The 22,585-nt window shown below is 50.1% G+C and overlaps 1 protein-coding gene and 1 non-coding gene across 7 annotated transcripts in view; one reads left to right on the top strand and one right to left on the bottom strand.

Moving 5' to 3' along the window:
- UBR4 (ubiquitin protein ligase E3 component n-recognin 4) overlaps positions 1-22,585 on the top strand; it is a 125,564-nt gene that overhangs the window by 78,380 nt on the left and 24,599 nt on the right. For all 6 annotated transcript variants that reach the window (XM_075551336.1, XM_075551314.1, XM_075551322.1 and 3 more), the window contains 22 exons: positions 423-530; positions 954-1,070; positions 1,969-2,178; positions 5,033-5,182; positions 6,026-6,253; positions 7,264-7,342; positions 8,060-8,305; positions 9,182-9,350; positions 9,789-9,933; positions 10,405-10,490; positions 11,186-11,273; positions 11,488-11,681; positions 13,646-13,885; positions 14,219-14,357; positions 15,123-15,248; positions 15,364-15,492; positions 16,233-16,576; positions 18,157-18,247; positions 18,578-18,662; positions 18,824-18,951; positions 20,746-20,875; positions 20,992-21,149. In XM_075551336.1, coding sequence (XP_075407451.1) covers positions 423-530; positions 954-1,070; positions 1,969-2,178; positions 5,033-5,182; positions 6,026-6,253; positions 7,264-7,342; positions 8,060-8,305; positions 9,182-9,350; positions 9,789-9,933; positions 10,405-10,490; positions 11,186-11,273; positions 11,488-11,681; positions 13,646-13,885; positions 14,219-14,357; positions 15,123-15,248; positions 15,364-15,492; positions 16,233-16,576; positions 18,157-18,247; positions 18,578-18,662; positions 18,824-18,951; positions 20,746-20,875; positions 20,992-21,149 — 3,390 coding nt within the window. The remainder of the gene's footprint in view (positions 1-422; positions 531-953; positions 1,071-1,968; positions 2,179-5,032; positions 5,183-6,025; positions 6,254-7,263; positions 7,343-8,059; positions 8,306-9,181; positions 9,351-9,788; positions 9,934-10,404; positions 10,491-11,185; positions 11,274-11,487; positions 11,682-13,645; positions 13,886-14,218; positions 14,358-15,122; positions 15,249-15,363; positions 15,493-16,232; positions 16,577-18,156; positions 18,248-18,577; positions 18,663-18,823; positions 18,952-20,745; positions 20,876-20,991; positions 21,150-22,585) is intronic.
- On the bottom strand, positions 22,256-22,394 carry LOC142438391 (small nucleolar RNA SNORA70). The gene has a single exon (XR_012782770.1). It is a non-coding gene; the product is annotated as a small nucleolar RNA SNORA70 (small nucleolar RNA).

Here is a 22,585-nt window from a genome sequence, read left to right as displayed (position 1 = left end):
CACAGTCTTTATAGATGAGAAAGCTGAGACCAGAGATTTTTAAGAAAAATGCTCAAGGTCACCCAGCTAGTTACTGAAAGAATCAGACATAAAACTCGTGATCTTGGGACTCATAGCTTCTAAAATGTCTCTGTATCTAAGTGGTGGATTATGTCAAGGTAGCTACTCTTCTTCCTACCCACAGTTCTTTACTTCTTAGCTCAGCACTCTGCCCTGGGCAGATCTCTGCCCAACATTTTCTGTGGTGCCACCTGTGGCACTCCAGCTTTGCACGCTCAGGACTCTGATGGCCCAGGCTTTACGGCTGCTGAACACTTACGGTGACAGGGAAGCCAAGGAGATTGGGATTCCTTCTGAAACACCCTGTGCTCAGAATTATTTTTTAGGAAATCGACTTTGCTAAATTCTCTCTCAACCGCTAGGTCATTTTGATGCTCACTGCCGATCTGGATGGAGAAGATGAGAAGGACAAGGGGGCCCTGGATAACCTGTTGTCTCAGCTCATTGCTGAACTGGGCATGGATAAGAAGGTAACTCCGAAAGTTGCAGTTGTGTGAGACCTAAAGATTGCCTGCGATAATTCCTCCTAGAAGGATCTGCATCTCATTTTAAGGGGGGTATCTGCTCAGTTTCATTGACTGAACAAAAATACATTGAGTGCCCATTTTAGCCCAGGATGCTGTGCCGAATACTTTCGGGTTCTGGGCGTAATTGGGGACTAAGATAAAGACTTTGTCTTTGCGGACCTTAATAGCTCCACGTGGCATAAGCTACCAACAGTTACTCCTTATTTGCATCTTGGTATGGCTTCCTGAATGTACCCAGCTCTAGGTAATTCAGGTGTAGACCACGTGGCCTTTGTCGGATTCAATCGGAGGAACATTTAGGACAGATGGGCTTGAGGGCGGGATTCAGGGGAAGTGTCATCGTCTGGCCGCTGCTTCTGCTTGTAGGATGTCTCCAAGAAGAATGAGCGCAGTGCCCTGAACGAAGTTCATCTGGTTGTAATGAGACTCCTGAGTGTCTTCATGTCCAGGACCAAATCGGGATCCAAATCTTCCATATGTGAGGTATTGTGGTTGGAGCTTATGGATTTGGGGAAAGGCAAGAGGATTGTCTGGTTGATGCTAGGCCAGAAGGCAGAGAGGGGTGAGTCTTTGACGGGCATAAGACCTTTGTCACCTGAGGAAAGTAGGTTTCTAAGCTGGCACTTCTTCAGGAGCAGAGGCTCTACCTTTTTCAGAATCCCCTACAAACCTGATCTTTAGCAACGATCCTGCCAATGGAGGGGTCAGAGGGTTTTGAAGTTCCATTGAAAAGCTGGGGACTGTTCTGCTAGGCACAGAGTGGCTAAGAGGATTCCCCTCCTATCTGTTGCTATAAGGTATGGTAATAAAGCCGAGAGAAAGCAGGGTGTGGGTGGTGGAAAGGAGATTAACACAAAGCAGAGAAGGTAGAAATTGAGGCTGAACTGCATCCAATCATAATGAGCTTAGGAGCTGTGGGGTTTGCTGGGATTTGCAAGGCTCTCTAATGGTTTTATTTACAGTAGCTTTTGCTCCTACATTTTTATTCATGTGATCACTCACCCCATCTCCTCCGGAAGCTGGCTCTTTGGAATAACCCTTGCCGGGAGGGTGGAGATCCTAAGCGGTCCCTGGAGTGGAAAGTTTTCTCTCTCCTTCTAGAAACGGGCTGCTTTCCCAGCGGCCCAAGAACAAGGGAGCAAACCCAGTCCTTGCAGGGGGACAGGTTAACTAATCCTGACCTCTTTGGCCTCTGGCAAAGGTGTGTAGGTTGATTAGAGATGACAAGTTTTTCTTTTGTTTTCTTTCCCACCATGTGGGTGTTGAAAAGAGTTGGGGAAACGTTTGAGCTAGTTGAGGACCTAGCTCACAGCTCATTTGAGATTCTGGATGGTTGGGAGTGTGTTTCGTTGCTTCATCTCATGGTTTTTCTTTCTCCCAGTCTTCTTCCCTTATCTCCAGTGCCACGGCCGCGGCCCTGCTGAGCTCCGGGGCTGTGGACTATTGCCTGCATGTGCTGAAGTCACTGCTGGAGTACTGGAAGAGCCAGCAGAATGACGAGGAGCCTGTGGCTACCAGCCAGCTGCTGAAGCCACACACCACCTCCTCCCCACCCGACATGAGCCCATTCTTTCTCCGCCAGTATGTGAAGGTGAGCTCTTCCTCCTGTCAGAACCGCCCTGGCTCTTCATCCAGGCCACTCTCCCCTGTAATCGCGCCAGCATCCCTCGATGGTCTTTATTCTTAACCCAGTGTCCTAAATGACCACTTCTGCCAACTTTCTACTGGGCTTCGGTTTGTAAGCCTAAGGAATCGACAGAAGTCAGACATCGCATTTCACATTAAAAGCCAAACCAAACCCACTGCTTTTGAGGGAATTCCAACCTCTAGAGACCCTACATAGGGTTTCTGAGGCTTTGTGAACTTTAAAGAGGCAGGCAGCCTCAGCTGTCTCCCGCGGAGTGGCTGGGCGGTGGGGGGGGGGGGGAGGGTTCAACTGCCAACCATGCAGTCAGCCATCCAACATTTACCTACCAGTGCCAGAATGCAATGTTCACAGTAGTGTCATCAGACAGTGCCCCTGCTGTCATAAGAGGTCCTTTAACATGCTATCTAAGAGATGGTCTTTCTGATCAGATAAGACTGGGAGCAAGTCCCATCTAGAATATCCATTTACCAGTCATGGGCCTTGGAGAAGTGTAATCTTCACTTTCTACATCTAGAAAATGAGGTTGTAGACAGTATTTGCTTTATAAAAGTTATTGTGAGCGTTGAATGAGATATTTGTAATGTACTAAGTATATAACGAACCTAGCATTTACCATTAATTGTTCATTCTTGAACTTCTTTGAGTCCTTTGGTGGAGCCAGACGGGTTAGATTTGCTGTGCTTTTTGCCACCTATCCAGACGATTTTGAATAGTTTAGGAAGATGTTGCCATGCCTTGTCATGTGGGCAGTTCTTACGCATAGCAACTCCTGAGTGCAGCAGAACGGAACAGTGCCTGATCCGGCACCGTCCTCACAGTTGTCATGTTTGAGCCTGTGGTTGTGGCCACTGTGTCCATCTGTTTCCATGCCAACCGTATCTCGTTCTCTTTTTTACTCACCCTCTACTTTATTATGGAGCATGGTCTATCTGATTATAGCATGTCCAAAGAACAGAGATGAAGTCTTGCCGTCCTTAATCTATGAAGCATCTGGCTGTACTTCTTCCTAGACAGATTTGTTTGTTACTCTGGTGGTCAATATTCTTGTCCGGATCACAGTTTAGATACATCAGTTCTGCAGTCTGCCCTGTTCATTGTCCAGCTTTCACGTGCTTATGAGACAACTGAAAATGCCACTCCACTGAAGCACATCTGAGTCCTCCAAGTGATGTCTTTGCTCTTTAGCACTGCAAAGCAGTCTTGTGCCGCAGCTTTGCCCCAGGCAGCGTGTTGTCTGTTTTCTGGACCGCTGTTGCGATGAGCTAATGACTTTTAGGTTCAAGTAAAATGCAATCCTTGACAACTTCAGCCTTTTTTTCTGTTTAGCATGATGCTTTTGACTGGTATTGTTGTGAGGATTTGGCTTTGCTTTGCATTGACTTGAAATCTGTAATGGAGACTCAGTCTCTGGTCTTCATCAGTAAGCACTGCAGGTTCTTTGTGCGTTCAGCAAGCACATTGTGCCACCTGTATGTCACAGGTTGTTAATAAGCCTTCCCCCAATCCCGACAGTGCCGCCGCCTTCATATGGTCCAACTTGTTGGATCCTTTGCTCGGCATACAGATGGAATACAAACCTGTCATGTATCTTTCCTGATTTTAAACCAGGCAATATTTTATTGTTCTGTTCAGATGACTGCCTTAGTCCATGTGTAGGTTCTGTATGAGCCCAGCGAAGTATTCTGGAAGTCTTGTTCTTTGAATAGTTAATTGTAATTCATATAGTCAAAATGCTTTTGCATAATCAATAAAGTACATATAGCAGGCATAAAAATGTGAGTCTGGTTATGTCCCTCTCTCTTTTTTATAACCCTTCAGGAGCTTTCATACAAAACCCCCGAGTACCCCAGCACGCCCTCAAGTCTCTAGTTTCATCTCTGACAACACAGCTGTATGCAGCCCTGCTCATTTCCCCGTTCTCCTAGTGGTGGTGGCCTGTCGGCTTTGCACACCCTCTTTGTTCTCGAATTCTCCCCTCTCACGCTGCATCCTCTACCCCTGACCCCGAATCTAGCGAACGCATAGTCCTTCTTTATGGCCCGACGTAAACATTTTATTTTGGGAGAGCCTTTCCTAACACGTGCCTCCCGACTATCAAGTCTGAGGGAGGTGGCCTTCTGTGTGTCCCTGAGCACTCTGCTAAACTGCCAGTCAGCAAAGACCACATTTCATGCCTATTGGTACTCCCAATGCTTGACAGTCAAATATCTGAAAGACATTGGGGTGATCGAATTACGACACTGGTGATTAAGTAAGGGCAGTGTGTTCCTATTCTGATCTCTCGCAGATTCTTCCTCAGGTCTCACAGCTTGCCAGAGAGGCATTTTCCAGTGTGCTCAAAGCTCACAGTCCCCACCTTCTACAGCAGGTGAATTATTGGGTGGTTCTGGCTCTTGGGCTATTCAAGTTTCTCTTGGTTTTCGTGAACCTGTTTTGTTCTCGTAAGCAAGTCTTTAGACAGAAGTCTTCAGTCATTTTTGTTTTTTGTGGTGTGCAGTCCGTTTGTGTAGTTTATGTGGACGTATAGGGCACGATCAACCCAAGGTAAAAAGCCACAGGATGTAATCTGAGAATCTCTAAGAGCAGTGAGACCTGTCTCCACTATAATTTTTACATAATTAAATTGTCCCAGAAACGCAGGCACTTAGAACCTTGCTGGGTTTGTCAACTCCTGTCCTCGACGGGTCTGGTATTGAAAGACACTCTTAACCAACGCCAGCGTAGTGCATCCGGGCCCGGTGAGTCGTCAGCCAGGCTTTGACCTAATGGTGGTGACAGAGAATGCCTTTTCTCCTAGGGTCATGCTGCTGATGTGTTTGAGGCTTACACGCAGCTCCTAACAGAGATGGTCCTGCGGCTTCCGTACCAAATCAAAAAGATCGCTGACACCAATTCCCGAATCCCACCTCCTGTGTTTGATCACTCGTGGTTTTACTTTCTCTCGGAGGTAAGTGAAGGGACCAGCCAAGGGGGGCACAACTGCTGTGACTGCCCTTCGTCATTCTCACTCAGTCTCTGCCCTAGCAGAGTCCCCTCATCCTTTAGGCCGCCCCTCCCCCCTCTGGAGCGTCCAGTCGAGTGAAACTGGAAGCACGCTTTAGTTTCTGACTGTACACCTAGCTTTCCCTGCACAGGGTGACAAAGGGCGCGTCTAGTAATTGAGGAATGCAGAAGCTCTATTAAGTCTCAACAGAAAGATTATTGTAGGGAATTGGATCAGTAGGTACTGGAGAACTGAAAAAAACAAAGGGGGGACATTGCTTGAGAACTGCTGCTCTAGTGCTTCCTATCGGCAGAACCTAGCAAAGGCAGCTGGCCCAGCAGCAGGGTTGAGCATCACAGAGTGGAGTACTGCAGGATGGGCTTGGAAGACAGCCCAAGATTAACTCTAGTAAGAAACATGTTCACACCACCAAAAAAGACTGTTTCCAGTTGACTAGCTGTAGCAATCCCCCCCTTCCCTCACTCGTTTGCCTGAAAAAGAGACTGCATCCTGTCTCCTTATCACTTCCTGTGGGAGGGCTGGAGCGGAGACCAGCAGCCCTCGGCGCCCAAGAGAGAAGCATATGTGTTGCTGCTTTTCCCTCTTCTGAGTCGTCCTCCCTAGGCCTGCCCTTCTCCAGAGCCTTCTAAGGAATCCTAATGTGCACCAGAGGTTGGCTTGCCTGGGAGGAGCGCCGTGTGTGATTTTTCCTAATAGCTGCTCCATAAAACCCAAGGCCCGGGAGCCCTGGCTAGTAGTGAGAGCGGCCCAGAGCCATTTTACCCTTTGTGTTGGTTTTCCCTGAAGTACCTGATGATCCAGCAAACTCCTTTTGTGCGCCGGCAAGTGCGGAAGCTTCTGCTCTTCATCTGTGGATCCAAGGAGAAGTACCGCCAGCTCCGGGATTTGCACACCCTGGACTCGCACGTGCGGGGCATCAAAAAGCTGCTAGAGGAGCAGGGGATATTCCTCCGCGCAAGTGTGGTTACCGCCAGCTCAGGCTCGGCTCTGCAGTACGACACACTCATCAGCCTGGTATGAAGCGGGTGCCCCGGGAGGGCAGGGAGTGAGGTCATGTAAGGAAATTCAGGCAAGCTGATCATATAGGATGGAGCAACACGGGGCTTTGAAATAACGCGAGGACCTCATGGCTAAGTTTGAGATCAGGGTAAAGCTGCAGGGCCTGCGTGGGTCTGGGATTTCTTCCCCCTCCTACTCCCACTCGGCAGCTGGTGCCCTTTAAGGAAGTGGGGGTGGCTTGAGCTTAACACTCCTTTGCGGTGGCTCCTGTCCTGGGTGAGAGCCACCTGCACTTTGTATACCTCTGATTCTGCCCTGGACTAATTAAAGAAATGATGTAGGATGCGGTATAAAGCTATAACATTGCCTAAAGTGAAATGGTTTGGATTTAACAGGTGTAAATAGAATATAGGAGAGGGTTTCCAAAAGTTGTGGACAATGAAATTCAAAGGTAACCGACCTTCCCCACAAACTTTTATAGCTCCTCTTACTGCCTTGGCGCCTTTATAGAGTGTTTTCAGCATCCCTGACGCCTTGCTTGCACATCATGTGCCCTGCCGTTGCGCTTGCAGCCAGAAGGAAGTAAGTGGGGCGGGAGTTTCTCAGGTGGCAGCCACCGGTGCAGCTGCAGGATGGCCCGGGCTGAGGCTCCTGGAAAAGAAAAGAGGACTTTGCGGCGGTGGGACTGTGGAGAGCGGGAGCTCCGTTGGTTACCTCACAGAAAGATTTTAACTCAGGCACTTGGTGAAACAGCTATTGCAGGGCCAAAAGGCATGAAGGCGCCATCGAGGTAACACAGAGATAGTAACTACAAAAAGCAGCACAGGCAGCCGTGTGTCTGAAGAGGACCTAGTGGATCTCTCCCGAGGGAGCGGGGAGCCCCGTACCTGCTCCCGCAGTGTGGGGGCTTGCCCATTGGTTTGGCTCCCAGTCCATAGCCAGAGTGATGGCTGATTAAGGCAGCAGTTGTGGGTGCTCGGCTGCTTGTGGGGTCACTCCCCTCCAGTGACGGGTTTCCATTTCAGATGGAGCATCTGAAAGCCTGTGCTGAGATTGCTGCCCAGAGAACCATCAACTGGCAGAAGTTCTGCATCAAAGACGATTGTAAGCAGTGCTGTTCTTTTTGGCTGCCGTCACTCAGTCTTTCAAGAGCAGTGAGGGGACTTGCTGAACTGAATGCTGGCGCCCCATAGCTATAAGCAAGATACAGAGGAAGGCACTCTTCCGGGCAAGGAAGACAAGTAACAAGCTAGGAGTGATAGGGCCCTTGGCATGCTGGAGAAGCACAAAGTAGGAGTGTCTGACCTTCAGGACGGACATGACACTTTTGCCAAGATAGGACAGATGAGTGGGAGAAGGGGCCCGTTCTGTGGAGGGAGCAGCTTGCAGCCAGCGGGGAGGGCGTCGTGGCTAAGCGTGCCAAGATGCTGCGTGTTTAATATGACGGGCAGAAGACGCTCGGTGGGAAGGGGTAGCCACATCCTGAGACAGGCTCCGAAGGGGTTCGGATGGAACAGGCTCTGTGGAGCTGAATGTAGAGAGTGGGCGGAAGAGGAGGGCTTAAGATGCAGTGGCAGGCTAGAGAGAACTCAATAGATTCAGAGCGTCATCTTCTTCAAAGAAGGGCAGGGGCTGGGATCCTGTCTGTCTGTAGTTGTAATACTTTCCAGAGAGCTCCACAGAGCGTAAGCTCTCGTCAGCCTCCAGCAGACAGAAAGTGGAGGGAAGAGGGCAGAACCTGGCTGTGGGGTATGGTTGCTCTTTGTCCATGTGTGTCGTTGCGGCCGTGTGCAGTCTGAGCGCTGTGTCCTCCGCTCGCAGCCGTCCTGTACTTCCTGCTGCAAGTCAGTTTCCTGGTGGACGAGGGGGTGTCTCCGGTGCTGCTGCAGCTGCTCTCCTGTGCGCTGTGTGGCAGCAAAGTGCTGGCTGCGCTGGCAGCCTCCTCGGGACCCTCCAGTGCGGCCTCCTCCTCGGCCCCGTCGGCGTCCAGTTCGGCCCAAGCCCCAACTCAGTCTAAGTCATCCACCAAAAAGAGCAAGAAAGAAGAAAAAGAAAAGGAGAAAGAGGGTAAGAGTCGGCCTGTGGTCCCAGTGAGCAGGCGCCTGTCCTGAACATGTCACCTGGGACACTTCCTTCCTCCTGGGCTTCTGAAGGCATGTTCATCCTGATCTAGAAATGACCTAAAACTCAGATGCTCTCCCTGCCCCGCTTGTTCCAGGTGACAACTCCTTCGGTCAAAGTCCACTGAACAGTGTGGGGATGGGACCTTTGACATTTCCCATCTGTATCTTAATGGTCTTCTTGTGTAAAATAGTCATGCCTTCTGTGTAGAGAGGTGGTCAGAGTTAAACACAGCGATGCTTGTAAATGTGCCTGAGAAACTGCAGTAGAGATGTGGGTTGTTTGAGTGGACCCCTGGCCCTCAGAAAAGCAGAGGCGGTCTGCTCCACGGCTCGTCCTGCCTCTTGGGGGCTGACAGGGCTGAGGAGTAGAGTGGTTCACGTTCCTCCTGTGCAGGTCTGTGGTGGTGGCTGTGGTAGGGTTTTTTGGTTATGAATTGGCTGGTTTCCAGAGCAGACCAAGACCCACTCAGCAACATGTGCACATTGTTTCATGTCATTGATTGTAGTCCCCACAATGCAGCCTCCCTTTGTTGGTGGTTTTTGGTATTTGAGAGGAAGTCCTCCTCCACGTGGCTATCTATCAGTGCCAGGCTCGCATAGGCTCTTTAGCCGGTGACTTGTGCATGTCATCATCATCTGTCTCAGTTGGGGTTGACCTTTTTTTGGTCCCCCAGGGAACAAGCAAGGCAGTGTAAGCTTGTAGTTTAAACTTTGAGAGATGGACAAAATTCCCCCCTCTGCATTCAGTAGCACCACAGGCTGTGGGACCCTAGATGGCGTCTGCCTCCTCTGCAGTGCTCAGTTGTCCCTGATCTTACAGGTGAGAGCTCAGGCAGCCAAGAGGATCAGCTGTGCACAGCTCTGGTGAACCAGCTGAACAAATTTGCAGACAAGGAAACCCTGATCCAGTTTCTGCGTTGCTTCCTGTTGGAGTCGAACTCTTCCTCTGTGCGCTGGCAGGCCCATTGCCTGACACTGCACATCTACAGGTAGCGTCCAGACCCCGCTTGGGCAGAGCTACGGGGGCCAGGGTGGATGATGTCATTTCTCTTGGTTGTATGTGGCATGTTCACAGTCTCAGAGTCAGTATTTAGAACAACTTGAATTGTCAGCAAGAGTGATTTCTTTGAGCTAATGGCTTTTTTGGCCACGAAACCGATGTTGTAGACAAGAGACTATTTCTTTTGCACTCAGAAGGCTATGTTTAGGAGTCTTTCAAATGACCAGGCTCGATTCTTTACAATAAAAAGCTTATTTAGCCTCTGCCCATGGAGCGTGTTGGATGATGGGTGGGCGCTGTCTCCTGCAGGTCATGAATGGCTGTACCACGTCTAGTAGCTGGGCTGTGAAAACAGCAGCCACGCCACTCAAATTTAACCCAGAGTCAGGCCTGCCCCTGGGTAACACGAGCTGTCATTTATCTATAGAAACTCCAGCAAATCTCAGCAGGAGCTCCTGCTAGATCTGATGTGGTCTATTTGGCCAGAACTCCCAGCCTACGGGCGGAAGGCTGCCCAGTTTGTGGATCTGCTAGGATATTTCTCCTTGAAAACCCCACAGACGGAGAAGAAGGTAATACTTGATTTATGATTACAAGGGCTAACTTTTCCCTCTTGAGCTATGAACATAAAGGCACACAGGAAATTTCATTGAAGTACGCCGTATCAGTATTGTACCTTAGCAAGTGAGTGCAGTTTGAATTTAGCTCAGCCAGTAGAAATCCCTGGGGGAGAGAGCTGCTCTGGTTTTCGGGAGCTGTGAGTGCACAGTGCTTCTGCCGTTGCTGGCAGCCGTCTGACGACGCCATTAGAATAAAGACCCCTTCCTCCCTAGGACCCGAAAAGGGGCCTCTTGCGGAGCCGGGGCGCTCCGAAAGGAGGTGGGATCTGTGAAGCCGTCAGTAATTGGCCCCGTCCTGCTCTTCGTGTGATTGTGGGTTGGGGCTCACGAGTCTGGTGCCAGCGGGCTACAGAGCAGAAGTGTCTTTTCCATGAAAATTTCTTCTTGGGTTTTAATAATTTATCTTCTATTGAATCGTTTCAGTTGAAGGAGTATTCACAGAAGGCTGTAGAGATTCTGCGAACTCAAAACCACATACTTACCAACCATCCCAACTCCAACATTTATAAGTGAGCCATGTTTTGCTTTACCTGCTTGAAGCTCAGTTAACAGTCTGACTTGTTTGCAGGCTGGTTAGCTTTTCCTTAGTTGTTGAATAAGCTTCTTTGGGACAGTGATGCCCCTGTCTAGTTGATTTTTAAACTCCTCCCTTTTAGCTCACAGCCATGCGCGTAGAGAGTTCTACAAATGTAATTGCTGAATGCAGGGATTGGTAAGCCGTGAATACTTGAAGGCCACTGTTTCCAAAGCCTTAACTCTAAGTTAGATCAATCAAGTGTACAGAAAGCATCTGCAGTTTTTTCTGTAAGCTTCTGAAAGCCCTGATTAAATCAGCAGTGTATCCGTTCCCTGGCTTAGACAGGGCTAGTCTTTTGTAAGGTATAATTTGCACAGCCACAAAAGTCACCTGTTTTAAGTATAGCATTCAATGACTTTTGCTAAGGTTTGCTAATTTTACTCTTTGAGTTACATTTTAATGCAACTTTTTAGGGCTCCACTGACCACGTGGCAGCTCAGAAATAGGAAACATGAAAGACCGATGAGTGCAGTCCCTTCCTTTTGGAATGTCGGGATTCCTTGCGATTGACTAGAATGGGGCTGACTGGCTTTGGGAGTGAGCCATGGCCTTTTCATGGTTTCCCTCTGGAGGCCAGTGGCTTCCAGGATGAACACTTCTTTATGCCGAACCTGGTTTCTTCCTCAGCACCTTGTCTGGCTTAGTGGAGTTTGATGGCTATTACCTGGAGAGTGACCCCTGCCTGGTGTGCAACAATCCCGAAGTGCCGTTCTGTGTAAGTAACCCGTCTTTGACATGGCCAAGCCAGTGGGTGTCCCGTTGCCCTGCGTTGAGAGTTCTCCCATGGGTGTGCTATTCTAAGGGCAGGTCCCCAGTAGCACGAGCCCTTAATCCTGCCGCATGTGTCACCCTAACCAGCACCTTCATCCATGAGGTAGAGTAGGTTACAGAGCCGCTTGCCTTGAACTGACACCATGTCTTGTGTTCAGTACATCAAGCTGTCTTCCATCAAAGTGGACACGCGGTACACCACCACCCAGCAAGTTGTGAAGCTGATTGGCAGTCACACCATCAGCAAAGTGACAGTGAAAATTGGAGACCTGAAACGGACCAAGATGGTGCGGACTATCAACCTGTACTATAACAACCGAACTGTGCAGGCCATCGTGGAATTGAAAAACAAGTACGGGCTTTTCAGACTCGGGGAGGGCGGGATGCTTATAAGCCCAACATCTCCGGAATGGGGCAAAGCAAGACATCCCTAGAAGTCCAGTGTGTTTTGTTGTCCCATGTGGTCATAACTGAGGGCAGTAATCCAGTTTCTGAGGATGTTGACGAGGGCCATTTTAAATCAGGTCGTGTGGAGCCCAGCACTGGGTGCTATTGAAGTTCTTCAGCCTGCCCCTGGGAAGCGAAGCTGTATCCTCTCACCACAGCTTAGGAGCCTTGAAGCCCAAATGTAGGGTACCAGCTCTAGGGGAAGGCTTATCTTCCCTGTCAGCCCTGAGGGAAGGTCTCTTTTCGGCTCTGTTCTTTGGCTCTTGGGACCTTCTCCCCACCCCTTTGCTCATCTTTTATCTCAAAGAGACTGACTTAAATCAGGCCCCACACGCCCTCGTTCATATAACAAAGAAAGCTGGTTCCCAAATGGAATGACAATCACAGGTATTGTAGCTGTAGGGCTTACAACGCAGGTTGGGGCCACAGTTCAATCCCTACCATGCGCTGTAGCTTCTCACACCCCTTCGGAATTGGAGCAGTTCTGTTTCTATATAAACCCTCCTGTACTGGGAAGTGGTTGTCATTTCTAAGATTCAGATAGTACTTTCTTACGCACAGAGCAGGAGGTATTCCTCAGAGAGCTTCTGTCTCACACATCCATTCCTTCCATGTCTGCATGGGGCCTTCCCAGTGTGTCTGATGATGCGAGGGCTTCCGAGGCCCGTGTGTCCTGATGTGTGGATGGGCCCAGACAGATAGGGGTTAGTGTAGACTTGTACAGGGACAACTCTTTGTGCTGGAGCCTCAGGTATGACTGTTGCACCGAGAATGTGGGTAGAGCGTTACCCTTTGAGTGGTCAGGTGGGCTGTGCCGTTCCACACGTGGAAGGAAAGTATTACCATTGTTCCAAGAGGCAGTGTGATTCTCGGCGGTACCGCATCCGCGGGTGTTCGCTGGGAGCTCTGCTGGACAGAAGGCTTCTTTCCTTTTCCTCTGGTAACCTGGACCAAGAGCCACTCGTCTCCCTCCAGAGGAGGCTGATGGGGTTTTTCTGAGCTCTTCTGAGTCAGACCAGATTCTGGGAATGCCCTCACAATCCGTCTGTGTGGGTTCAAATCCCAGCTCAACTGCTACATGCCTCTGATGTTGGAGAAGACACGTACTTAGTCTCAGGGTCCGCAGCTGTAAGATAGAGATAAGGCCCTGCCTTCGGCGTAGTGGTGTAAAGGATTATCAATGGATTCCTACATGTGAAGTGCTAAGAACAGAGCCAGGCACTTAGTAAGGACTCAGTAAACATTAGCGTTAATTCTATTAACACTCACTGCCATTGGGTCAATCCGGGCTCATCCCAGCCATATAGGACAGAGTAGAACTGCCCTTTGGGTTTCTGAAGCTGTCATTCTTCATGGGAGCCTCATCTTTCTCTCTTGTGCACCAGCTAGTGCTAATCCACCTCACCACCCTAATCCCTAAATCAGGATAGGCCTTTGCCCTTTATGCCTCTCCTTGGTGTTTGGTGTCGGTCCTGTGATGTATCCCTTGGCCTCTCTAAAGCATCCTGTCTTTATCTGTCCGACGCAGTGGCCATGTGGGGGGCGTGGCGGTAGCCATCGTACCACACCCCTTGGGGTTGGTTAGAGGCCTCGAGGGCAGTGCCTGCCTTTGACGTGTATTCTTGTCTCTTCTGGAGTCTCAAGTGTTATAAGTGAAAGCTTAAAATGTTTGTGTATTCTCTCCTTTATAGAGAAAAACAAATGAAAAAATGAATAGAAATCAGGTAGCTATTCATTTGCCCAGGTTTCTTCTTTAGAAAAGAATTGCCTTTAAAAAAAATACATCGGACTCCCAGACCATCATCACTCAGGTTAAATGAGAGGGTCTTCAGCCGTCTGCCTCTGCAACTTTTACCCGGTCTCTCCTAGGCCGGCTCGCTGGCACAAAGCCAAGAAAGTTCAGCTGACCCCTGGGCAGACAGAGGTGAAGATTGACCTGCCGTTGCCCATTGTGGCCTCCAACTTGATGATTGAGTTTGCAGACTTCTACGAAAACTACCAGGCCTCCACAGAAACCCTCCAGTGCCCACGCTGTAGCGCCTCAGTTCCTGCCAACCCTGGTGTCTGTGGCAACTGTGGGGAGAATGTCTACCAGTGTCACAAATGCAGGTCAGCCAGCGCCTGTCCCTTAGGCTAGGGGCCATACACATTTCTTTAAAAAAAAAAAGAAAAAAGTTTTTAAGTCTACTTTGGGCTGTTTCCGTGGTACACTTGTAATAATTAGAGGATTATGGGTATTTAGAATGGGGGCTGAGGGGGCGGTCTAGAGGTGTTGTGTGTGTATCTCTTGTAAGTCCAGTTGCGGTTCTTTTTTTCTTGTCACCTGATTGCCTGCGCTGCCCTGACTGTCCCTCCAGTCCCAGAGGATAGCTAAGGCACTAACCACCTCCTTCCAGGACATCTCTGTTGTCCCCCACTGACCAAACTCTTGCGTCTCTTCAGATCGATCAACTATGATGAAAAGGACCCTTTCCTCTGCAATGCTTGTGGCTTCTGTAAATACGCTCGCTTCGACTTCATGCTCTACGCCAAGCCTTGCTGTGCCGTGGATCCCATTGAGAATGAAGAAGACCGGAAGAAGGTGGGACAGTGGCTTGACCTGTGCCTTAGGCCGAGCATGTGTGATAGATTCTGTTTTTCCTTCTAATGCAGAATTCTCCTTCTAATCCACATCGATTTCGGGGTACAGCTTTTGGGTAGGAACAAACGGTGACATAAAGTATGTGGTTGGTGACGAAATGAGAGTATCTCAAGTGGTAAAGAATGTCTGCATTGCAGGAAAATGTGGGACGACTTGTCCTGCGTTTGTTCTACTGATTGTGCCCCTTCAGGCCATTGGCCTTCCCTCAGGAGGTAGCTGTCCCCGGACCAGCGTCCTGTGGGACACCAGGTGTTCCCGGGCCACTGGAAATGGAGGCAGCTGCTAGAAGCAGCATGGGAGAGTAGGGAAACACTTCGACTAAGAGTTCGAATTCTTCTCTTCTCTTTAATACCATATACTCCAGTATAAACTGACCCAAATATCAGCCGAGGCACCCGATTTTACCACAAAAACTGCATTAAAAATGTGCTGAAAAGCTTGGCTCGTCCACAAGTATATACAGTACTTGTGCAGTTTGGCATAAGATGCTTTCCCCATCAATGTCATGTACTCTGTACACTGTAGTACACCGTGTATGATTAAAAGTAATGCACTCGCTATGTAGGTGCATAGTCAGACAGTGATCGCACATGTAATGCAGTGTCTGACCGAGGGAGAAAGTTGGTGGCTAGTAATTAGGGTTCCTTGGGGAAACCATCATGTTGAAAAAGACTTAAACCAGCCGCCCTGCCTTTCCCTGCCCAGGCTGTTTCCAACATCAACACTCTCCTGGACAAAGCCGACCGAGTGTACCACCAGCTGATGGGGCACCGGCCACAGCTGGAGAAGCTGCTCTGCAAAGTGAACGAGGCGGCTCCAGAGAAGCCGCAGGTAATTGGGGTGGAAGGGGCGCTTCGGGAGGGCTTTGGGTCCTGATCCAAAGATTGGCCTCTGGGTGAGGTCATCCGCCTCCGGAAGTCAGGTGACATGCCTCTTGGGTTTTCAGGATGACTCGGGAACGGCTGGGGGCCTCAGCTCCACTTCAGCCAGCGTGAATCGTTACATCCTGCAGTTGGCTCAGGAGTACTGCGGGGACTGCAAGAGCTCTTTCGATGAGCTCTCCAAGATCATCCAGGTACGGCGATGGAAGCGGGGTTTCCCAAGCACTCCTGTTGCCCTTATCTTACATCTCCACGCTTGATATCATCGCCCTTACTCCAGTCCAGCTGAAAAGACAGAGTTGGGTGACTTGACTACCCAAGGCAGGGCCTCTCCATCCCACTTCTGGTACTTATCAGATAGTTGAATTTAGTCTGAAAAACCAATTAAGAGGTGGGAGATCATCCTAGATTTGTTTACATAGTTCATTCCTAACCAGCCCATTTTTAATAGACGTGCTGCATTTTAAAAATTGGGTGCCAGGGCTTGCTTTTCTGATGTGCTCTGTTCGCAGGTTAGAGGGTGAAGGGTGTAACCCCTCCAATTAAGCAGCTGGGCAGGGCAGGGAACATCATAGGCTGCTCTTCATAGCCAGGAGGCTGGCCGCAAATGGTGCCCAACAGTTACCCACCGTCCACCCCCAATGGCCAGGTTCCTTCAGACGGCGTGACGTAGGAGTTCCGACCTTGTACTCCTGAGTTTGATCAGGGTCCAAGTTTTGACCGCCACTTACACCCCTTCCCTGCTCCAGTTGCCGTCTCTGTAAAATGGGGACCATTACAGTAGTTAACCAGAGGAGTTTGTTGAGAAGATTGAGTTGCGTAGTGGGTGGAAAGTTTTCCCAGACCAAAGGAACTTTTCCAGCTAATTACTTACTACTTTCCCTTTATTTTAACTTGCTGATTTCTTTCTTTACTTTGCCCCTTTTGTTCTTAGAAAGTCTTTGCTTCACGCAAAGAGTTGTTGGAATATGACCTGCAGCAGAGGGAAGCTGCCACCAAATCCTCGCGGACCGCCGTGCAGCCCACGTTCACTGCCAGCCAGTACCGCGCCTTGTCTGTCCTGGGCTGCGGGCACACCTCCTCCACCAAGTGCTACGGCTGCGCCTCGGCCGTCACCGAGCACTGCATCACACTCCTCCGGGCTCTGGCCACCAACCCAGCCCTCAGGCACATCCTGGTCTCCCAGGGTCTGATCCGAGAGCTCTTCGACTACAATCTTCGCCGAGGGGCCACTGCCATGCGGGAGGAGGTCCGCCAACTCATGTGTCTCCTGACTCGGTCAGAGCCTGCTGGGATTATGGGGCTTGTGATTCCTTCTGGCATGGGGCTGAGTGCAGAGTGCTGGGAGCGCCAGAAGGAGCGCAGACGTGTGCTTGTCACAGTCAACAGCGGGGCTGAGACGGTAGCCAGGAGTAGGGCGTGACTGGGGAGTATCTGAAATCCAGGTTTGCTGGTTAAAGGTTGCTTACAGGGAGGTTTCCTGGGGAAACTGCAGGAGAAGAGAGAGACTCGAGAAAGACCGTGAGCCAGGAAGGCTCCTGCCTGCGAGCTGCTGGTGCTCTGCATTGTGTGCCTTCAACTCATGACCTAACTGCCGCGAGACTGAGTTTTCCCATCTGACAGATACTGATAGGAGCAAGTACCTTGAAGACTGGTGGCAAGGACAGATGGAAATATGAGTAATACATGTAAATAATAACTCATAGTTGTTGAGTTATGGCTACTAGGTAGTATGGGTTATTTACTGAGCCCATGGCATCATTCTGGGAACATGCTAGGTGCTTATTAAGGTTTTCTTGCTCTGTTACTTGTTTCTTAGTTAACATCTCTTTATCGAGAACCTTCTGAATGCCAGAGACTGTTCTAGGCTCTGGGGATGCAGTGGCAGATGCAAAATTCCTGCTCGTAGGTAGCCTGCAATGAATAGATAATCGCCGGATTAATGTTGACAGGATGCAGGTCATGAAAGAAAACACAGCAGGGAAGGCACCCCTGGCGGCTGTGAAGGGCTGCTGTTTGGGGGAAGGTACAGTGGTATTTGAGCGTGAAATAAGGGAGAGCCAGTTTTGCAGATCTGAAAGTACGTAGGGTCGCTGGGCGGCAGAACCAACACGACAGCACCTGAGAACAAGGACACCGAGTTCTGCCTCTTGGAAATAGCGAGTGGAGGGGCCGCAAGGCCGATGTGGGCTGGGAATGCAGCAGTGGAGAAAGGTAGGGGGCGTGGGAAGGTTGGGTAAGTAGTCCGTAGGGTCTTACAGGCCATGGCAAGGACTCTGGATTTTATATAAAGCTATGTGACGCAAGTGAATAATACGGTAACAACTGTTTTTTGTTATTACTAATAAAAGTACAGACATTCTGGTCCACCCCCACCCCGCCTACTGAACTTGCCTGTCCACCCCAGATAGAGTGAATTGGAATTTACATTTTAATATAAGATCCCTAGGTAATTTTTAGAGAAGATTTGGTTGAAGTTCAGGTTCAGTGTACCTGTGGTGGACACACAAGTTCTCAGCAGGGCATCGAGCTTGTAGTCCTGTAATAGGCCAGGCGTTATGGGGGAATGACCTGGGGTAAAACCTCCCAGTGATGGAGGAGGTGCTGCTCTGGCCTCCGTGCCTGTGCCCAGGAAAGGCGGCCCCTCTGTTACAGCCCCTCTATTACACACCCCTGGCTGGTACCAGCATAAGGTTTGGGAAGGCTATACATTGTGGCCTTGCCCCTGGGACGGAAGGTAGATGCTGTTGGATCAGGTGGCCATAGACATTGATGTTATTGCCTCTGACCTCCAGGTAGAAAGGAGGGATGCAACCAGGTGTGAATGCTAACAAGACCCCATCTCTTTTCCTCTCTAGGGACAATCCAGAAGCTACTCAGAAAATGAATGACTTGATTATTGGCAAAGTCTCCACAGCCCTGAAGGGCCACTGGGCCAATCCTGATCTGGTGAGCAGGACTAGCTGTGCTCTCGTCCCCTCCCCCTCCCTCACCCCATTCCTTCTACTGGGCTCTGAGCTGCTGCCTTCCCTTCCTTTCCTCCCCTGTAGTCTCACTCTGAAGATTAAGCGCATAACAGGGTTCATGTTCCAAAATGATTGTCCCAGATGAGAGCACCTTCATAGGAAAAGGGGGAGTGGGTGGGTGTCTGGAGTATAGCCCCCCCCCCCCTCATAGTGCCACCTGTGGCCAGCAGTGTAGTTAGGAGTCCCTGGATCAGAGCTTGGACTCAGCCCCTGGACCCTACAGACTCATCTCTTCCCACTGGCCTTCCTCTAGGCAAGTAGCCTGCAGTATGAGATGCTGCTGCTGACAGACTCCATCTCCAAGGAGGACAGCTGCTGGGAGCTCCGCTTGCGCTGTGGTGAGTGGGGAGCGTGTGGTCGCGGCCCCAGATCACGGAAAGGAGCCTGCCGGTGCCGAATCGTTCACTGCAGAGAGGAAGGCGCCTCCTTTCCTTTGGGACGCGTGGGCCGGCTCTGCCTGGAGCAGGTGTCCCATACTGTGCCACTCCGCTGTCCTCAGCGCTCAGCCTGTTCCTCATGGCGGTGAACATCAAGACTCCTGTGGTCGTTGAGAACATTACCCTCATGTGCCTGCGGATCTTGCAGAAGCTGATCAAACCTCCTGCTCCCACCAGCAAGAAGAACAAGGTACTTAGCCTCCGCGCTTTGTCCTTGGGTAATTGCTGCCCCTTTGATCTTAAGTGGTTGATCATTCTCACACAGGGGTGAGCTCATCATCTTAGGGGGCTCCACCAGTCTCTGTCCGACCAGTCAGCCCGGGCTTTTTGAGGAATGTGCCTTCTGTCCCACATTTTCCTCTCATTCCATTCAGGACCCTCTAGCACAGTGTTCTCAGCTTTCCTCCTGCCGCCACCGTTTCATATAGTTCCTCAGCTGGGGGGGGGACCCCCGACCACAATGTTATTTTCCTTGCTACTTCATCACTGTCATTTTTGCTACTGTGATGAATCGGGCGACCCCTGTGAAAGGGCCCGAGACCCTCAGGTTGAGAACCGCTGCTCTTATGCAATCCTTTTCAGAGGCATCGGTGATAGTGGCCAGGCACCGCCTCGCTCTGGGCTCGGCTTGTAGAAACTGCTATTTGTTTGGGCCAGGTGTCCGTCTGCCCAGTGGACTTGATTCTCATCGCCCTGCTTCCCCCATGGCAAAGGGGCTGATGGAGCCGTGAAAACTAATCCTTGTATCCAATTTCAGCTGCTTGAGTACTTGTGTTTTCATGATGAACAGCAAAAACAACAAGAGGGGAGCATATAAGAAACGCTGTGTTCTGCGTGGATGAGCAGTGGTTGTTAACCCATGTGTGACTGTTTTGAGATACCAGGCGCTCTTTTCACACTTTGTATTTAAAGACCACCGCCAGGCAGTGGTTACAGAGCCGAGCTGTGCAAGGGGAATGGAAAATGAAAATCTTAATAAGGTGGTTTTAGATTTGTGGGAGCTCATCTTTAAGAACCCATCACTTTGTATTTTAAACGTTAGTAGAGTTCATGGTCCCACCCCACCTGTCTCTCCTCTCTCTCTCTCTCTCTCTCTCTCTCTCTCTCTCTCACATACACACACACACACACACACACACAAATGACCTATCACTTGTTGGGTTATGGTATAGCAGCAAAGAAAAATATCCATAATTAAGTGAAAAAAAAGAAAACTATCGAAATATTCCTCCCTTTCCAGCTATTCCTCTGCCATGGTAGGTTTTGGCTCGTTCTTTCACACCAAGTACAGTCTGCCGTAATGGTTTGAATGGGAGCGTGGGCATGTGAGCTTCGCTGTCTGACTTAGCCCACCACTGAGTGATGTTCAAACCTTCGAGGCAGTGCTGCTCTGCTCTCAAGATTATTGACAACTATAACATGTGTCATGGATTTAAATAAAATCAATCGATATTTTAGACTTTTCTCACTAAAATTTCTAAGTGTGGTGAAGATCAGTAGCCAAAACCATGGACACAAAGCTCTTTGGAGGCCATGATACGTTGTAAGCTTGCATACATTTGCCAAAAGCAGAGCATCGGGAACTGCTGCTCTAGAGGACGTCTTGTGCGCGATGGGGAGGCGAGGGCTGGTTAGGAGTGCCTTTTGAAAGTCTGCAGACTGCTCCTGGTCCTGAGAAGATGTGGGTTTGGGCAACTGGAGCTCAGCTGTAGGGTAGGCATCAGCCTTTGTGCTGTAGGGCGCCTTGGGAATCTGGTCCTGCCTAGTGCCCTTCAGTGACCTTCAGCTCATTGTGCAGAGGCGGCTGCCCTGCTGAGTTGGGTCAGAATGGTTCATCAGGAGCACATACTTGGCTTTGAAGATGGGAACTGTGGATTCGCTGGTCTTTGTGTAGCTCCTCTCGGATGCACTCTTGTCATGTACCAGAGCTGGGACTCAGGTGTGCTCTCAAACTCGGTCACCTTGGTCTGCTTCTCTCCCCCAGGATGTTCCTGTGGAGGCCCTGACCACAGTGAAGCCCTACTGCAATGAGATCCATGCGCAGGCCCAGCTGTGGCTCAAGAGAGACCCCAAAGCATCCTACGAGGCTTGGAAGAAGTGCCTTCCTATCAGAGGTCTGCCATCTCTCTAGGACTCAGGAAATTAGTCACCCTGGCCCCTCGCCTGTCAGTGTTATAACCCCCCTTTCTTGTCATGTTCTTTTCTCTCGTTGTACACCTGAATCTTCCAGGAACAGATGGCAATGGGAAATCCCCCAGCAAGTCAGAGCTCCGCCATCTCTATTTGACTGAGAAGTATGTATGGCGGTGGAAACAGTTCTTGAGTCGTCGGGGAAAGAGGGCCTCCCCCTTGGATCTCAAACTGGGACACAACAACTGGCTACGACAAGTGAGTGGCCATCTTCTGGGCACCTCTCCCTACTGTTCCTCCCACTGTCCCCCTCCTTGCCCCCCCAGATACCGATGTGTGTGTTTCTGTTCCTTCCCGTGTGTCCGTGCTGGCGTCTTCTTCCACTCCGCTATTCTTGCATCCTTTCAAATAGGGAGCCCTTCGAGGGGCGTGGTTGCAGCCCCCAGTGTGCTGGACTAACCCGAGCAGAGCGGTCTCTGCCTTCTCCCCGATGGAACTAAACCTCGGTGCTGCACGCCTTGCCCCTCTCCTACCATCCTTTTCTCCCACTTCTTTCCAAGTTGTTTATAGAGCAGAAGCAATTGTATTTTAGAAAATCCATTTGTCCGATGATACGTATCATAAGAGAGTCTTGGTTTCTGTTAACTGGAAATACAGGCATCCCCAGAAAAGAATCATGGGAGACTTCAGCATAGTGGGTAAGCAGTGGGCTGTCATCCACAAGGTCAGCAGTTCGAATGCACCAGCATCTGCAGGAGAAAGATGGGGCATTCTACTCCTGTAAAGAGTTATAGTCTCAGAAACTCAGAGGCAGTTAGTTCTGCATGTCCTGTTGGGTCTCTGCATCAACTTGATGACCATGAGTTTGTTTTGTGTGTGTGCAGTTTGTCTTTTTTGGGGGAGGTGGGGGGGCTACAAAGACTTTTTTTTTAAATCAGGAAGTTCAATTTTCATTTGGTGGGTACGAGAGGTAGCACAGGTCTACCAAGGCCTTCATGAATGCAGGGCCCGCCACTAGTCCAAGGGGCCGCGGTTAGGGATGTATTTGACTCCACAACCATCCGGGATGAGGTGCTTCTCAGCCACCTTATCCTCAAATTCATCAGCATTAAACTTGGTGAAGCCCCACTTCTTAGAGATGTGGATCTTCTGGCGCCCAGGGAACTTGAACTTGGCCCTGCGTAAGGCCTCAATCACATGCTCCTTGTTTTGAAGCTTGGTGCGGATGGGCATGATAACCTGGCCAATGTGGACTCTAGCCACTGTGCCTTGAGGTTTCCCAAAAGCACCTCGCGTCCCAGTTTGAAGCCTAGTTTAGGGAGAGCAGAAATTAGCCAGGCCAGAGGCATCGAAAAGCAGCAAAAGGCTGTCTCCAAGGTCCCTTAGGGCAGCCTAGACGTACCAATAGGCTGCAGACACTACCGAGGGGGCTTGCTGTTTGCAGCCATTGCACACCGGCCAAAAACTTTTTTTTTTAAGTTTAGTTATCTTAGATCTGTTCTTTCGATGACTTGATGGGCAGTCTTATGAAGAAGAAAGGTTCCCTGGTCTGCTCCATCTGGATCTTGTACTCAGTCAAGCCCATTGCTACTAGTCAGCTGTCCTGGTGTCCAGTAAGACAGTCGCACGGCCCCGTGGGGTTTCCAAGGCTGCGGTCATGTGGCGGCAGGCTCCACCTCTTCCTGCCATGGAGG

The sequence above is a fragment of the Tenrec ecaudatus genome, chromosome 1 (assembly GCF_050624435.1).
Source record: "Tenrec ecaudatus isolate mTenEca1 chromosome 1, mTenEca1.hap1, whole genome shotgun sequence".
NCBI lineage: Eukaryota > Metazoa > Chordata > Mammalia > Afrosoricida > Tenrecidae > Tenrec > Tenrec ecaudatus.
This window is presented reverse-complemented; position numbering and strand designations above follow the sequence as displayed.